The sequence below is a fragment of the Eptatretus burgeri genome, chromosome 9, assembly GCF_056783735.1.
Source record: "Eptatretus burgeri isolate ZD-2024b chromosome 9, Ebu_testis_v1, whole genome shotgun sequence".
Classification (NCBI taxonomy): domain Eukaryota; kingdom Metazoa; phylum Chordata; class Myxini; order Myxiniformes; family Myxinidae; genus Eptatretus; species Eptatretus burgeri.
Window position 1 is genome coordinate 85,479,592 of NC_140969.1, and position 16,985 is coordinate 85,496,576.

The 16,985-nt window shown below is 44.0% G+C and overlaps 1 protein-coding gene across 1 annotated transcript in view; it reads right to left on the minus strand.

The window, feature by feature from the left end:
* Positions 1-628: 628 nt before the first annotated feature.
* The window catches only part of LOC147020517 (protein phosphatase 1 regulatory subunit 14B-like), a 42,994-nt gene continuing 26,637 nt past the window's right edge, over positions 629-16,985 (minus strand). The window contains exons 2-4 of the mRNA XM_085895915.1: positions 7,571-7,648; positions 5,411-5,443; positions 629-968 (exon numbers count right to left, since the gene is read on the minus strand). Of these exons, the coding sequence (XP_085752041.1) occupies positions 900-968; positions 5,411-5,443; positions 7,571-7,648 (180 nt within the window). The 3' untranslated portion in view covers positions 629-899. The remainder of the gene's footprint in view (positions 969-5,410; positions 5,444-7,570; positions 7,649-16,985) is intronic.

Consider the following 16,985-nt stretch of genomic DNA (forward strand, 5'->3'; position numbering starts at 1 on the left):
GCTTTTGAACGACTTGCGCGTACCATCGTCGACCTTATTCCGAGACCATCTGCAGTTATACCACACGTCTGCAGTACAATGTCCACAGCTGAGTACATGCATTGTCCAACTTGTGAGCTCTAAACTCGGTTCGATGAAGATCAAAGCCACCAACAACAATCATAATTTTGCCCAAAATGAGTTTGCACCACCGAGGTGTACCAGAGCCTTTACACCGGTAACGGGAATAATTTGATGCGCTTCTGTGCCAAGAATAAATGCCCCGAGTAACGTGTAAACCATGACATGTATGGAGCGAGCACTTGGACGCACGCACCCATGGTGACAAAAATAACTCCATGACATAATTTTGGACCATCGAGCCAAACAACCGATTTGATTAACGAAATGCTGGTGATGTCTTTGTCATGGAAAACTCTCGGCTCCACTAATCCACTTCCGCTGTATCATTGTGTTGAATGGTGATTATAGAACCTGACAGGAGCAGATTTTGGTCAAAAACACACAGGCTGCCAAGTAGGTGCCTGGGTGAACGTGGCAACCTCGAAGGGGCCTGGTGAACATGCCAACCTAGAGTGACATACTTCTTTGGACAAGGTGAAGGAGTTTAAAAAAACGAAAAAGTTAAAATCAGGCACTGAGATCTGGTAATAAAAATAAAATTAGGAGAAAAACCAACTCTAGAATGTTTACATGAAATGGTGTCACACCCCATTGTGGAAAATAAATCTCAAGTATTCCGGCATTGGCCTCTGACCTTCCACACCGTGACAGTTCTTGTGTGGTTTTCATCCCTGCCCTCCCTCCCCCACCCACCCCGACACACAGTTCCCCACAAGTCTTACAAGAGCATTTCGCTATGCACCTCTGGGTACACTTGACCTGCATGATGAGAAACATTATTTCTTCCCGGGTGTGCTGAGCTTCTCCATGCCCTTTAACCTGGTCACGAGCTCCCGAATAAATTCCTGGATCGGAACACACCATGCAGAACAATGTTTCTTCTGTTTAGGTTCGGTACACATTTATAATCTGATAGTCAATCATGCACGAAGACATGTCCAAGAAGGAATTTACGAGAAAATCTTGAGAATAAAAACATGGCAATTTTTACAAAGTGGTAGAGGTGGTGGGAGGGGAGACGAGTTGGGGGATGGGGGGGGGAGGTGGGGTGGGGGCATTCATAAATTAGTTTTACAGAAATTATTTCAAAAACTTGTTCCTCTTTCGAATAAGCACACAATGTCGAGGTTAAAGGTACGTGACCATGCGCAATTACATAGGCAACAAAGCTTCAAACACGATTATTAAATGTACATGATCTGTCACCTGCAATTACTGGAGACAATCAATCATCTTTCACCTTATCTTTTGGGACAGGTGTCGATGCTTTTTACCTCCGACACCGAAGGTGAACAGAGGTTATGTTTTCACCCCTGTCTGTCAATGAACACGATATCTTAAAAAGTTGTGGAAGGATTCGGACGGAACTTGGTGGACAGGTTGGGTGTGACAAGGAAGAATTGATTTGATTTTGGTGAAGATCTGAATCCGGATACAATAATCTTTTCAGTGACTCCACTATTGAGAGACGGGGCCAAAAAAACGATATACAGCATGATATTTCAAAAACTTGTGGAGGAGTTATGAGAAAACTAGGTGGACGAGTTGGTTAGGTGACAAGAACTAGCCGATTTGATTTTAGTTAAGGTCTGGATCCAGATCCGGCCTTTCAGTGGGATATAAAACGTAAAGTATTGTTACGTCTGAGGGGGGGGGGGGTATGCATTCAAAGGGTAATTAGGATGTTTAATTAGGTATGCCATGCTGTTCGAGTTTACCAGGATCTCGATGTAATAAGTAGCAATTCAGTGGTGATAAGTTGTCTAGTAAATGTTCATTTCTTTAAGGGGGAAATGATAATTGTCACGTAATTAGATAGGGAGACGGGTTAGGGTAAGTGTGTCTGCGTAAACCCTTTTAGTATTCCCTGGAGGCTTGCCGTGACGTAACAGGACAGTGCTGCGGATGGCTCCGCCCCTTGATCACGATTGGCGGAAGGCGACGGCGGAGGGCCAATAAAACGGCTCGATTGGAAGTGCCGAGGACTCAAGTATAAAAAGGTTCTGTTCGGGGAAAAGAGGTGGAAGAAGAAGATTGATAAAGAGAAAGGGTCTGGTCGAGGCTGTGGGTCTCGGAGCGTGCTCTCTTATTGCACTGGTTCGTTCCTCGATTCGTCGTGTCTCGTGGCCTTGCTGTGCCTCGTGCTTCACCTCGGTTGGCTCTGGGGTTCTGCTGGCTCGGAGTATGGGGCTGAACGGCGGGCGGACCTGCCTCCCTCTCCTGCTCGCATCTTGGCGCCAGAACTGGTTCCCTGGCGGCTGTGAGCGGACTTGGGCCGACACCAGGAGGTCTACAGCACCACGGTGTCTCCTGCCCCTGATGAGCGCAACGCCAGCTCGTCCGACGCCAATCCAGGGACTGTTGCATCTACACCACGGGCCAGCCTGACCACCAGGACCAGCTACGTTTTGTGTGTGTGTGTGTGTGTGTGTGTGTGTGTGTGTGTGTGTGTGTGTGTGTGTGTGTGTGTGTGTGTGTGTGTGTGTGTGTGTGTGTGTGTGTGTACCTGGCACCTTAGAGGGTTTGAGATTTGTATATCCATTGGAATTGTTTGTGTTTTCCCCACGTCCGAACCCACACCACCATCCCGTCGAATCGCCCCGGATCCCTCCTCTTGCCGAGTCTTATTATTATTTCTGTTAGAGAAATAAACATTATTAACTCAGTGAAAAGCGACTCGTGCCACCTTCCTCGTCCCGTTTGCTGTGGAGCGATTAAAACCGCCATCTTTGGGTTATAAAAAAATAAACCGCCTCCATTGTTTCGGCTCATTCTACGTTGGCGGGACTGTTCAAATCCCGTGGACGTCACAGTATTCAGCCTGGCGGAGGTGTGCGCGCTACCGAGTGCCGTTCGAGTTCCTTTTGCTATTGAAGGGTTCAGGTTGGTGGGAAGTGGCGACAAGCTTGTCAGTCTTCAGTTCATTCGGGTTAGTTGAGCATTCCTCCATAACACACCACACAAGGCTTGGATCGTTTCAATGGCACATTCAATCAAACATGTTCATATGCATTGAAGAGGACCAGCATGGTGATGTGTACACTCCCTCAAGCACGACGTCAGTGGAAACAAAAGTTAAGTTATTATGTGAAAACGACATAGCTGTCCGAGATGAACATGCAAATTGGCAATGACGCCTGTCGACAAATGATCAGAGAAAAGTAAATGGCAGAAATGGCTTCAATAATGCACGACACGCTGACACCGAGATTGAACAGGAATGAAGGACGTGTTCCATACATGAGGCCAACATCGAACCAATTCCCAATCAGCACAGTGGTTGATCGGGAATTGCAATGTGGCTGCTGTGTGTCAATGGGATGGGATACTTTTTGACACAATGTAAAGTCATCTGCAAAAAAAAAAAAAAAAAATAAACAAAAGAAAGAAGGGTTTTCTAGAATATCAGAGAAATTGTTTATGTTGACCATGAAGAAGACTGTGCTAAAGACATTGCCTTGGGGCATTCAAGCCTCCACTGGGAGAAGCGAGTAGTAGAGGGTTCCATTGAGAGAAACATGTTGACTACATGAGTGAAGGAAGTAAAAATAGCTAGGTATGAAAGCGGTGCTGTATTTTGAACCAGGACGCCATGGTGACAACGAGGCAGTAAGCTGCGCAAGCAGAGCAGGATGCCAAACCGTGTCGAATGCCTGAGATATCTCCAAGGAGATGGGTCTGACCGCGTTTGAGATTTCAAGCCTCTGTCAATTTCTGAGAGAGGAACAGCAGCATGTCCAGTGTTTAGTGACTGGGCCAGAATCCAACCTGATTTCCAGAGATCAGGCTGTTTTAAGAAGAAAGACCTCATTGGCAGTGATGATGTATTCCACGACACTGAATATAAATTTAAGTATCCTGCTCTGTAAATGATGGGATCTATTTTTTGCACCTTTATTGTGAATGCGAGTGATGCGTGCTGACTGACGTCGATGAGAAGTACAAGGACAGGGCGACAGGCTGAAGAGCACACATACAAGAGACTCCCGAAGTGACTCCAACGGTGTGCCAGTAATCCTCTTATTGTTAAGCTCCCAAAATCCAGGCTCACTGTCCACCTCCACCCATTTGTTCCTCTTGTCTCTCACCTGTGGAAACAACTTTCCCAGTCTGTTCAGTACCATTCTTCCCTCTCGGGCTTCAAAACAGATGTTCACCACTACTTCAGGGTATCCCTCATCCATACTCATGATCTCTTCTACCCCAAATGACCCTATTCTCAAGCACTCCTTTTTTTTTCAGGTTATTACCCCCCCCCCTTCCTCTCCCTCACCACTTTTTGTTTATTAGTTGTTGGTTAGTTTGTTCCTTTTCCACTTAATCACCACCTTCCTCTTTCTCTTCCACTTCCTATTCTCGCTGCGTTTCATTCACCTCTTGAATGAAATTCTTGCAGAAAGTTTTTTGTAAGGCTCACTTAGCTGCGCCTCGATGGGTTTGAGGGTTGTGGACTAGCGACTGAAACCCGAATCCTATCCAGGTTCCTCCAGATGACTCGATCTTTGCTCTATTTATTCGGGTTCCTCCTGATGACTCCAATGCAGTATTTGGTCTTCCTTTTTGATTATGGAGCAACTTAAAGTTACCCTCAGTCGGGGTAGCCTTCCGTGTTGAGAAAGCAAGCTGCCTGACCACAACCACCTCTCCACAGGATTCAATGCACCAAGGTCTCGACTCCAGAGGACGAACAGGACAGTCTCAGGTGGGACTGAATAAACTAGTTCACGAGGAGGAGTAGGATGTTGTGGAATATTGCGAATCAATGACTATTGCTCACTATTTTTGAATGCATACGTCAAGGTGATTGTTGCTTTCATAATAGAAGAGATAAAATTGCCAAAATGTAAACAATGAAAAAGGGAACCGCTGAGAACCACCCAACAGCAAGTTACTCGAGTCACTCGATTACATCCTTTGGACGTCCTGTATCAATGTAACCATGGCGACACCAAAGCTGCATCGATTTCACCCAAAATCATGAGAAATACCATATGAAGTTCGTGAGATGGCAATTCACCGTTTTAGACTGCCAGAGATGAAGGTTTTGATGAAGAAACTAACGAATCAAGGTTGAGCTTTAAATAAAACATGGGGAGCTGAGCTACCAACTACCCTAACCATTGTACGTACATTCAACAAGCGTTTCCCATGTTAAAAGGAAATGAGGAAAATAAATAAATAAATGACAATTTAAAAAAAAAAAAACATGACAAAACAAAAGTGTGATTGGGAGACCAACCAGGGGGACTTTGGAAGCCACACTGGGCATCCACAGCTATGTTCTTACCTCTGGATCTTTTGCGCACCCTTGAATCAGTTCCTGCGATTTTAAAACAAAAGGGTCAAGCATCACAATTACAATCGTAGATGTTCACCTGGATAAATAATTATCTTCGAGAATAACTTGGACAAGATAATTGCAAAAAGTTTTTGAAACTGTGGAATTTATTACGTCATACTTTTTTTTTTGTTATTTTTAAATCAAACGAGTCTTAAAGAATGCATCTTAAAAGAGATACGACTGTGCTGTCACGTCTACGGGGGAGGGGTTCATCGTTAGATTAAGATCCTGGACACCATGTATGTTCGCGCAGCTTAACATCTCTTACCTATATTGAGGAGTGTCTTGGGTGAGGAGTCTTTAGTGTTGCCCACAATGAGACAGGCATTGTCCGATTTAAAGAAAGATAGATTAAAGTGTACCATCCATTTCTTCCACTCTATGGGACTATGTGGAGCCGGCAAGGATGGGGACGGCATTGCATGTTCCTTCCCTCCGCCGACAGAGGGAGATTACCCCTTCTCCTGGCGGCTGTCTGTCAGCGCGCGGGGGTGGGGGGGATTTGTTTCCGAGGCTGTGGAGGGGGTTGGGTATAAAACCCCGGACCAGATAAAGCACAGTCTTTGCCACAGTCAATCTTTTTTTCCTTTTTTTGGTATACAAAGTCAAGACTCGTGGAAGAGCTAATGTGCCTCAGTTTGGACCTCTGGGCTCCCATGGATCAGCTCCGACCAGTTGGCGCTGTGCTGGGACTATCTCTCGATTCCTGGAGGGCTAAATTTATTGTGATCCTGCTTTCTAACTGGCACGGTAATAGACCCTGCTGGATCATACACCGCCAACAACCGCTCGGCATTGGCTTGTGAAAAACAGTGATAGTTCAACTATCCTTAAAGTGTCAGCTTCAGCGTGACGCAAGTCTCAAAATAACATATATTTGAGGGTTCTTTTTAAAAAAAAAAAATAATAAAAAAAAACTTCCCAGCTTACTTTTTTCGAGCACTAATTTTTGATTTCTGGGGATTATTTTTATTTTATTTTCAGGAGCTCCTTTTCCACATTCACTAACTCTTTGCTCGGTGAAGCAGTCTCATAGTAACATTACCTAATGTATTTGTGTTGAGTTATTTTTTCGTTTTCTTTTATATTGACTTTTTTTTTTTTGCAGTTTTCAAAAATGGATAGCAATGGCATTTTTAACATCAATGGCTTTTCTGACCCATTGTTCACTTTTTTGGTTCATTACCTGATGAGACATTTAAGGAATATGGCAAGCAGGCTTTGCAGTGTATTTGCAACCTCCCGTCGCTGATTCGTTGCATCCAAATCCAGTCCAGCTTCCATTGTAAACAGGCTTCTTCTTCTGCTTTCTTTTAGCATGGGAACATGTAACGGACAGTACATGCACCGGTCTTTGTCGTTTCAGAAGATGACCTCGAAGGCACTTTTGAAGTTTCTGTCGTGCCGGTGGGTTGCGCAGGTTTAGGTCGAATCAGAAACCGGTCGTGATACCGATTCCATCATGCGCCATGCTTCCATCTAATATGCGAGACGCCGTATCATAACCCACAACCAGCCAACTTAGCGAGAGATTGTTGCAGGATTGTCTTTTTCATCGGCGAAGCTGCAAAGTGTACTTGTGCTTGCAAGACTTTACTGTTTACGCCCGATGTGGTAAATAAACACGATGGCCGTGCCCGCAAGCAGATCGCTAGTCATCGTCCGTCGAGCAGGGAACGGAAAATATATTGTAGACTTTTTTTTTTTGAGGGCAGTTTTGGAGCTTTTGAGGGCGAATTCACCCACCACCCCCGTGTATCTTGAGCCCTTGGCGTGATGGTAACACCAAGGTATGGTCAGGAGGTTGCTGTCCACCTGACGGTATTTCCGTGCACCATCTATCTTGTTTCATGGAGAAACTCAAAATCCATTTCCTTCTTACTAACCCAACAAAGCCATTCTTGTTTTGCCAATGCCAAGGCATTAATTACTGTCAAATGTTTAAGAAATATGCTAAAGTACAAGATTGTACTTTAGTTGTGTTGTGATATCGTTATCGAATAATTTGTTCAAACTAAGGCAGGTGATGAAAACAGGAGATCAATACAATGGATGCTTAAAACGGAAGAGTGACAAATTAAATGGAGGACCTTCCTCCGATCTTACCCGCACTTTCTTTGCTCGTTCCTCATCACTCTCTAGTTCCAGCAAGTCATCCACATCAATCTCCAAATCAGAGGGCTCCTGCAAAATGGTACACATCACGTTCACCTATCTTTTTAATGACCCCCCAATCCCTCTCAAATATTCTCTTTAACGGATAAAGCAAACATAAACAGGAACTGGTCCCGATCCTTCCCTACAGCCCTTCAAATGGCAGCGAGCTGCCATCTCATGTAAACTCCCAACTAACCCCGAGTTTTATGATTCTAACCTTGTTCACCTGTCTGCTCTTGTCAGCTTGTTCCCCATAGCTCCATTGCAAATCTACCTTGTTATTTAGCTCATTTGAGAACATCAATAACTGCAAAATAAAAAAAGTTTAATAATAATTTTTAAAAAAAGATCGAAACCATGTGACAATTCTGAAGTTCTCAAGATCACGCAAAGTTTAACTCAGAATTGTTTTAACGTTGAATTAAAAAAAAAAATTATTATTGTCATAAAATAAAGGTCACAACATAAAAGCACAACCATTCAAATTCTGTCAAAAGGAACGGCTGTTGTGAACTCTCAGTTGCTTGTATGAAAGCCTGGTGTTGGCTTAGTGGTTATGGTGGCGGCTTGGGATCCTTGGGTCCTGAGTTCAAGCCCCCTTGGGCCGCTGAATTAATACACACCAGGGGGTTGACTCAGCCTGTCATCCTTCTGAGGTCGGCAAAATGAGCACCAGTGTACTGGTAATGGGGGGACACTGCATCAGCGGCATAGCCGCGTCCCAACCAATGATGCGATCAGCAGCCACAGGCTGCACTCGATAGAGAGAGTTGCTTGTATCTTTCCTTTACGATCCATCTCAACCAAAGCACATCTTTAATTCACAAACTGTTACATGTCAAATATGTATATCAACTTTCACAGTCTGAAGATAGAGCCAAAATAAGAAAATAGTAATAAAAAAGGAAAAACAAACAAACACTCTTCGTGGGCTCCAGTTAGCCAGATAGAAAGGTTCTGATAACGACGCAACCTTCCCCGATAACAGAGCAGCAAAATGACACCGCAATGGCTCTACAAATGGAAGTAGTTGCACTCAAAGAAAGAAAAAGGAAATAAATAAAAGACAGGTGGACCATTTTAAGTGGGCAAAGGATCTCCTCCGGATAAGCTACTACGAATTGGATAAAATACGATTGACACTTGAGCAATCAGGAAGTGGAAGGAAGTAGTCACATGGAAGCAAATGCTTTCGAAGGACATTATCATGGCCCACACCAAACTAGGATGATGGAACACAAATTAGATAGCTCAAAGATGGACATTCTACCGTTCAGCAACTAATCATTTTATCGAGTGCAACAATGTGATCATGCATAAGGCACAATCTTGAAATACAATCATCTTGCAACAACATTTTGGCTTCGGTTGTACATTGTTGTGCGTCCCAATATGCATGTACTGTATCTTGTCGTGTCTACGCCGATTAAGACCGACGCTGGACCGATGGACTGATCTGGCTTTTTGCTCCCTTGGACTGCGTCAATTATGGCGGCTTTCCGCGCGTGCGCAGTTGTGAGGTGAAACACGAGAACTTTCGCTCTTTTAAAACCAACGGGGTTTATTCCCGAGACAAATAACAAAAGAACCAGGGGATGGTGATCGCGACGGTGGAGGCTACAGCGGGTCGAGGTGGGGAAGAAAGGAGGACCACAGAATTGATAATAAATAATTATATACAATGAGAACTAAAACCTTTAGAAATCGAAGGCACCTCATTCTGGACTCAATCACAGATGGGGAAAGGGAACAAGAATCGGGTGGCTTCAGCTGCTGCTGGACGAGCAGGCGACGAGGAGATGAGGAGACGAGCAGGCGATGAGGAGAGATGAAAGCACATGGCAGGAACTAGGGATGACGAACAGGCTGCAGACACGACATAACAGGCAGGACGGAAGCTCTCCTCCATAAGCTCTCCCCAGAGTCCACGATCCTTCTCAGGCTCTCTCAGACTCACAATCTTTCCAAAACGAAGCACGCCCATGCGATACAGGCTCGTCCCCTCGCTCTCCAGACAACACTCCACCCCTCAACGCGTCCATGTCCCCTTTCTTCCTTGCCCAACAGAGCCCTAAGGTCACCCAGTCCCATCCGGTAGGACATTACAAGGGGTCATACGTACAACTTCCTTAACCTCACTCCCTAATTAATTATTATCACACAACATCCTCTGTACGGTGTACATTCAAACAAGACAATTCTTTAGCTAAGCGTCCCTACTTCGTATAATCGAGATTGATTAGCTACTCATGCCTGGTGTTGGCTTCATGGTTAGGGTGGTGGGCTTTGGATCTGATGGCCCCGAGTTCAAATCCTGCTTAGCTGTTGACTTAATGCCAGGTGGGGTTAACTCCACCTGTCATCCTTCCAAGGTCGGCAAAATGAGTGCCAGCATTCTGGTATCCTGTGTCGGAGTGGCGACCCGTCCAGGATTGTGCTCAATAGCCGAGGAGACTGCTCAAGCAGCACCAACTGCTCTGCACAGAGTTTGGTCCCAATCTCCTCCTCTCCTCGCTACTCGTACATGGACCATGTTACTCTGCACATTTCTATCTGTTCTAAGGTAATATCATTCCCCCGTACGAACTGTATATGCACGATATATAAAATTCATACAGTTCATTAAGTACCGTAGTTTTGTTCCCACCATGTGTTGGGCTGAAGTACAACTATTATTACAAAAGTATTTCAACATGATCCCTCAAAAAAATACTAAAGCATTTGCCAACAACAAGTGGTACGAAGAACTCTGCCCAGCAATTCCAAGGGGTGACTGTGTGGGCGCAAAGGAGAGATCTCAGCGTGCCAGATGGATGCACAAACCAAGACCTTTCCGTTGGGGTTTTCAGGAAAACCACAGCTCACACTGGTAAACTAATTTTATGATTTTGTTTCTGCAGTATGCTGGCGACAAACGAAAATGAATTGTTTAATAAAATGAGTGTTAAATGCAGGATATGTCATTGCACTGTTAAAAAAAAAAAAACCCCCAAGCATGCGACATGTTTTAAAAGTTGTTCGATCACAAAAGGGCCCGATTCAGTTATTCTGTTCAACGCAGTCCGAGTCAATGACATTGCAGAAGGTGATTATTGAGACAGGTGCAATGATGTTTCTCCACATAATTGAAGCAAAGCTTCCAGAATATGAATCACTTCTCCGTCCAACTCTTTGTTCCTCATTTGTGGTCACTTCAATACCAGCTGACTGGGTGTAAGCTTTGCACCAAAACAACTGCAGCATTGGAATTAACCAGACTTCCGAGATTCTGTGGGTCTGAACAAATCCGCAAACTTCCCAACTCGGATTGCCGCAACTGATACGTATTCCCTCCTGGATGTAAAAATGATAAACTTTCCATACAATCTCTCCTATTCTTCCCTTGGTACTCGGATCTTCCTTGGTAACTTCGGTACTCGGACCATGATTTCTTGTCAAAGCTCATAATATCTCTCCGGCTATTGTTAGACAATGACCTCAACGCCATAAAATCTGGCTGATTGCAACAGGCTAGATGTCAGGGATTAAAATCTGACATCTAGCCTCTCTCAAACATTGCCATACCCACCGCAGAGTGTATCGATTCCCACTTTGAATACTTTCACAAAGGACTACTTGCTCTAATGCACCGGCTTATCCCATCCCGTGTGCAGCTATCACGTCCATTCTTTAGGCCCTGGTAAACTAAATCATGCGTTGAGGTGGTTGCACTCACGCAGTTTGCTTTCTGAACGTGGCAGACTAACGCGACGTAGAACTACTGTAGGTCACTGCGCAAGGCTCGCCACAAGTGAGTCCACCCTAAGGTAAGGCAGAAAACACCATTTTGCTAATCTGAAGGCTGCGCTCTCTCTCCAACCAGTCTCATCCTTCAAAGTCCTGGTGGCAACTTGTCAAGTCTGCCTCTGGTGTATTCACGCCCTCCATCCTCGCGTTCACGTCAGATAACGCTCGAGACAAGGCAGAATGTCTCAACTCGCTATCTCGTGTACCTAACCCATCCCGCTCCGTCCCTAATTACCCCGTCGTACCTACTACTTCCTTGGCTTCCATCAATATAAACGACTTCTCCAATGCTCTGGCAAACCCTCTCTTCCATTTTCACACTCCTGAACATTGCATTGTGCAGTACCCCTCCCCACAGACAGTCAGAAAGCAGCGACATCCCTCTCGGTTATCCTGATAGCTGGAATATATTTAATGTTGCTCTGACAAATGGAATGTCTTTTCATCCTGGTAAATCTGTCTCACCTTGTCACTCCAGAAATCATTGCCAAATGAACCCATCGATCCATTTGCAGCCAGCTACTGGAAGAGGATCCTGCCATCTCATTAACTTCCAGGCTTCAGCATCAGCCATGACCTCTCCCGAGCTGATCACGTACAGCCAAACTGGCGTCTAAAGCCTGACAGACTGAGCATCCTCTGTCATCCCAGGTCTTTCCTTGATAAACCCAAACTACTCACAGCCCACAACGGCCTTTGTCCATAATCAGAATGGAATACTGCAATCCCCTATGGATTGGAAGCACAGCAACATCACACCGGTCTCTCCTAGATTCTGTAGCATATAAATCTCAACATTATTAGCATCTCCCAAAAATGATGTTTGTTATTTTCACTTTGCTGACAAGTCAGTGGCCTCTGTTTTTTAATGTCCCTCTTCCTGTCTCACTCCCTCTCCTCTCTGACCCTGCCCATCTCCTCCAAAATGCACATGCTCTTCCAGTAACACCCCACAGGATAAAATCTCAAAATCCAGGCTTACCGTCTACCTGCAATATTTTGTTCCTCTTTTATTCCGTTTGGGGAACTGCTTTCTAAAAAGGCGGTTCGATCTCACTCTTCATCGCTTCAAGCAGGCACCACCATCTTATGTCACCCCAAACCTCTTACTTGCAGGTTCTTGGTTTTCGTCCCCTCTTGAATCACTGCGAGTTATTTTCCTTACTTATCTTGTTCATATGCAACTCCACTATCAGTGCGCTGTCATTTTACCTTCTGTCACCTTGCACTTCCATTTGCTCAGGGATTGCAAAACAATAAAAATTTATAATACGAGAAGGGCGCTCGGTAGAGCGCATACCTCCGCCATGCAATGCCTGATCCATGAGAACATATCGGGTCCACAACTTTTTGAGATATCGTGCCATATATCGTTTTTGGCCCTATCTCACAATGATGAAGAACCATTTGCATTAAAAAAACAATGAAATTTAAATAAATAACACGAACAAGTTTCTTTATGAGGAACTTCAAAGCAGGAGGAGTCCATTAGGCCCATCAAGCCTACCCAATGGTTGCCAACCGATGGTTTGTCCGTGCTCTACCCTTTTTAAATGCTGAATATCAAGCAAAGAAGCAGAAGCAGTATTTTATAAGTATTTGGTATAACTCAGCTGGGATTTGAACCGCCGACCTCATACACTCGGAGCGGACACTCAAACCATGACACACCGAGTCTGGTTTTGAATTTTGAAGTTACCAATAATGATGTACTGAAATAATATTGCACAATTCTGCTAAGAGTTAGCCAAGTTGTGAGCTAATGTCTTGTATAATGAGACTTAAAAAGGTCAGAACAGTGAAATTTCATAGCAGGACCTCGAACGAGCATAGTGCAACTGAACACCATCACAGCGAGCAGTAACGAAGTGAGAATTGACGACCTTGTAAAAAAATGCATTCCATAAAAGAAAGCGGGCGTCATCATGCCTTTGTTGTCACGTTTAAAGCTGTTAAAAATAACGGATTCTAAAAAAAAAACAAAAAAAACAACAAGTATCCAATTGGAATGTACAAATTAAACCTCCAACATCTCTAAGTGTGCACTACAATGGAAACGAACAACAAAAAACATTGACATTCTTGGCACCAACAAACAATGTTGGACTGAATCAGAGAAGATCGAGGTACACAAAGAGGAAACGTAAACGATTTACTCAAGTCGAACTGATTACAAGTGTTCAGAACTTTTCATTTCGCAAAAGACTCTCACCAAATAGGAATTTGTCAATGAAAGCAACGACAAGCTTATCGTGAAGTTCAAGACTCCAGCTAATTGTACTCTGTATGACGAACGATAAAGGTTTTTTTTGTTTTTTTTTTCCCATGACTATCGTATCAAAGTGTCAAGGCATGAGGTCATCATAGCAGACCACAGGAAATGTAAGCGATGGCTAGTTTCATAACAACTGAGTGTATTTGATAACATCATGAAAGGTGAACTATGGACTGGCCGTCAACATTCAATAAACTACAACTGTGTTGGGGGAGGCGGGAGTGAAATTTACAAAAAAAAAAGTACGGAAAGGGAGGATAAAGAAAACAAGTTGGGAAGAGATAAAAGCTCGTCTCATGACCGCCCCCCTCCAGCCCATAAAAGTGTTGCCTATCATGACCTCATGTTTTCTCCTGTTATATCCCAACCCGACATATTCTACTCTCACTGACCACCCACAATCCCCTAACCACGACCCAAAATATATATTTTTTTAAAATAAGAAAATGGAAGAACAGTCAGAATATAGTGATAATAATAATAATAATAATAATAATATTACCATTCTTTTTGTGCCGTAAAGGCGCATAGTGCTGCAGAGGCAGTTTCATTGGCAAGGAGTACAGACCTGAACGGGTAGCCACTCCGACGCATGTCACCCCGAATGATAATTACCCCAGTACACTGGTAGTCATTTCACCAACCTCGGAAGGATGACAGGCTGAGTCAACCCCACCTGGTGTTAATTCAACGGTATAAAAACAGGGGCTCGAACTTAGGACCCTAAGATCCCAAGCCAGCCACCTTAACCGCTAAGGGGTTGGGGTGGGGGTGATGTTAAAAATTCAGAAATCCTTGCATATCCAATAAGTCAATATTTAATTGGCTTAATTTTACCATACAATAGGACCTCCACATACTACAAACATATGGCAGAAAAGGGGGGTGGGAACGAGGACGACGACATTGTACACGTTAAATGGACACGACATAGCACACGAACGAGGACGATGACGACGCGTTAAAATAAAATTACGTAAATTCTGAACATGCGTGTTCGGGACATTCTGACATTTAAACTGCAGTACATTACAGTCTCTCAGCATGTGTGTCATGTTGGGAAGGGTTCGAGGAAAAATGCAGAATCAATGTGTATAATCAATCAAAAAATGCAGAATCAACCTTGTAGGTTGTACAGCAAATTGAGATTGCGAACAAGCCAATGTAAAGTTTCACTACAATAGATTCAACAGTCCCCATGGTGCAAAACATCTCTAGCCTCTTTAATCACTATTGTAGATGTATTGTTCTTGATGTAATGTACTCTCTGCTCCTCTGCGATGTTGACACAGCAAGTTTCAAACAACTCCTTGACAAACAGTCCCTTCGGCCTCATTGCTGCCGCACCTCGTTTCAGGCCTCGTGATGTACCATTGTAACACTAAGAGCCACTATCTTCTAACACGAAACCATCCTTTCTCTTTCGACCCTAACCTTACTCTCATGAGGTTACCAAGTTATTTCCATTCAAATAAAGAAATGCTACATGATGTTTACCCCAGAAATATATATTTGATTAGTCCCCTACCTGTTTCACCGGAGGGTACTATAGGTTTGTGTCTCCGTCTGTCCGTCCATCCGTCCCACATGTGGTTTTTCAGACTTTTTTTCCCCCATATCCCCCTTAACATATTAAACTGAAACTTGGTACATGGCATTATTATGATGTTCCAGAACAAGTTGGAGTTTCAGGGAGGTTCGTCATTTTTGTTTGTTTGTTTATTGTTCCACATTCCACCAATAAAGAAATAAAGAAATAAATAAAACTGGATTCATACAAATTTCAGCCAAATTCAAAATAATGAAAAGAAGTAAATTGGATCAAATACAATGCACAGTGAAATAAATAAAAGCATCAATTGAGATAAATAAGACATGAATAATTAATCATTGTAAAATATGACGAACCCAAATGAAAAGCTGAGCTTGTAATGGATTAGGCTCCTTCCTCCAAAGAGACCGTTAGTTGGAAGTAGACATAACGTACACACTCAGCGTTTCAGGCCATTGGAAACATGAAGGAAGGACTTTATATGAGAAGCCATGTGGTCTACAAAGGAGAACACTTTGGTATAATGATCAGAATAATTTATCACTCTTCGGTACCACCTGCACAATCCAGTAACAATAGGACATTGAAAAATAAACATTTGAAAGGTAACACCTGAAATTTTGCTTGAAACTATCGATTGAGGGCGTTTCAGTTAGTTCAGCATTTAAGAATATGTTCATTTAAGTTCAGCATTTAAGAAAAAAAATCACATATTATACAAGTATCGGTGTTCAGCTGCCCTGACCCCACTGCTTTACACGCATTGGCTGGACAGCTGGCCCGACTCCACCACAATAAAATCATGCGCCACCATTGCACGAAGCAGCACAGATCGGCAAGCCTCGGGCCTTAGGCCTGGGCGTTAGTCTATGGCCCAGTGCAAATGGAATGATCCCAGGTATATCACCATGATGTATTATACATGCACATAAGCCGTACGCAAGTTTTTGCTTCATGTATGTACGTCGGGTTATTTTTATTTTCGGCACTGAACACACCATTATGCACGGCCCAAATAAACAAACATTCATTGGAACCGGTGGGGGACGTGCACGGCAAACCAAATCTCGCTCTTGTTAAATGAGTGACGCAAAACTGTAGCCTATGCAAACGTCAACCTTTAACCAATAAAAGTAACTGCTTAGAATTAATTACTTCTGGCGTAGGCCTGATACTATATGTATTGTTGGTGGGGCCGGGTATCGGTGGCGAGCACGACCGCAAGAGGGAGCAGTAGAGTCGGCTCCACCGAACACACCGGGATTTAGGTCGTGACCCTCGGATAAGTCCGCACGGCCCGGGTCCCTTACAGGACCATGAATCGCCAATAATTCGACCGCGTGGGGTGGGGTTAATTGCCAAACTTCAACATACCTAATTACCCACACGACAAAGCTACCGGGGAAATCACACCCTCGACAGACCTCAAGCAGGACGAGCCGTTACCGTGCCCGAACCGTGTATAACCCGAGCGGATGGTTACCAAGGCCCTTCGGTCCAAATGAACAATTTACTGCCTCGCTATTTTTCAACACGCACCATGCTAAGCCAATAAAATAAATGACAGGGAACGAGCAGGGACATTCAACAATAGGGAAATTTATTACAAGACATTATCGGGGCGCGAAGCACTTAAGGACAGAGTTATCCAAATATCAGGCAGGCAATAAACAGTGAGCAAAAGCACTTATCAATTCTACTTAAGAGACGGGGCCCACACACAGACACACACCCAAAAGAAACGGACCCCG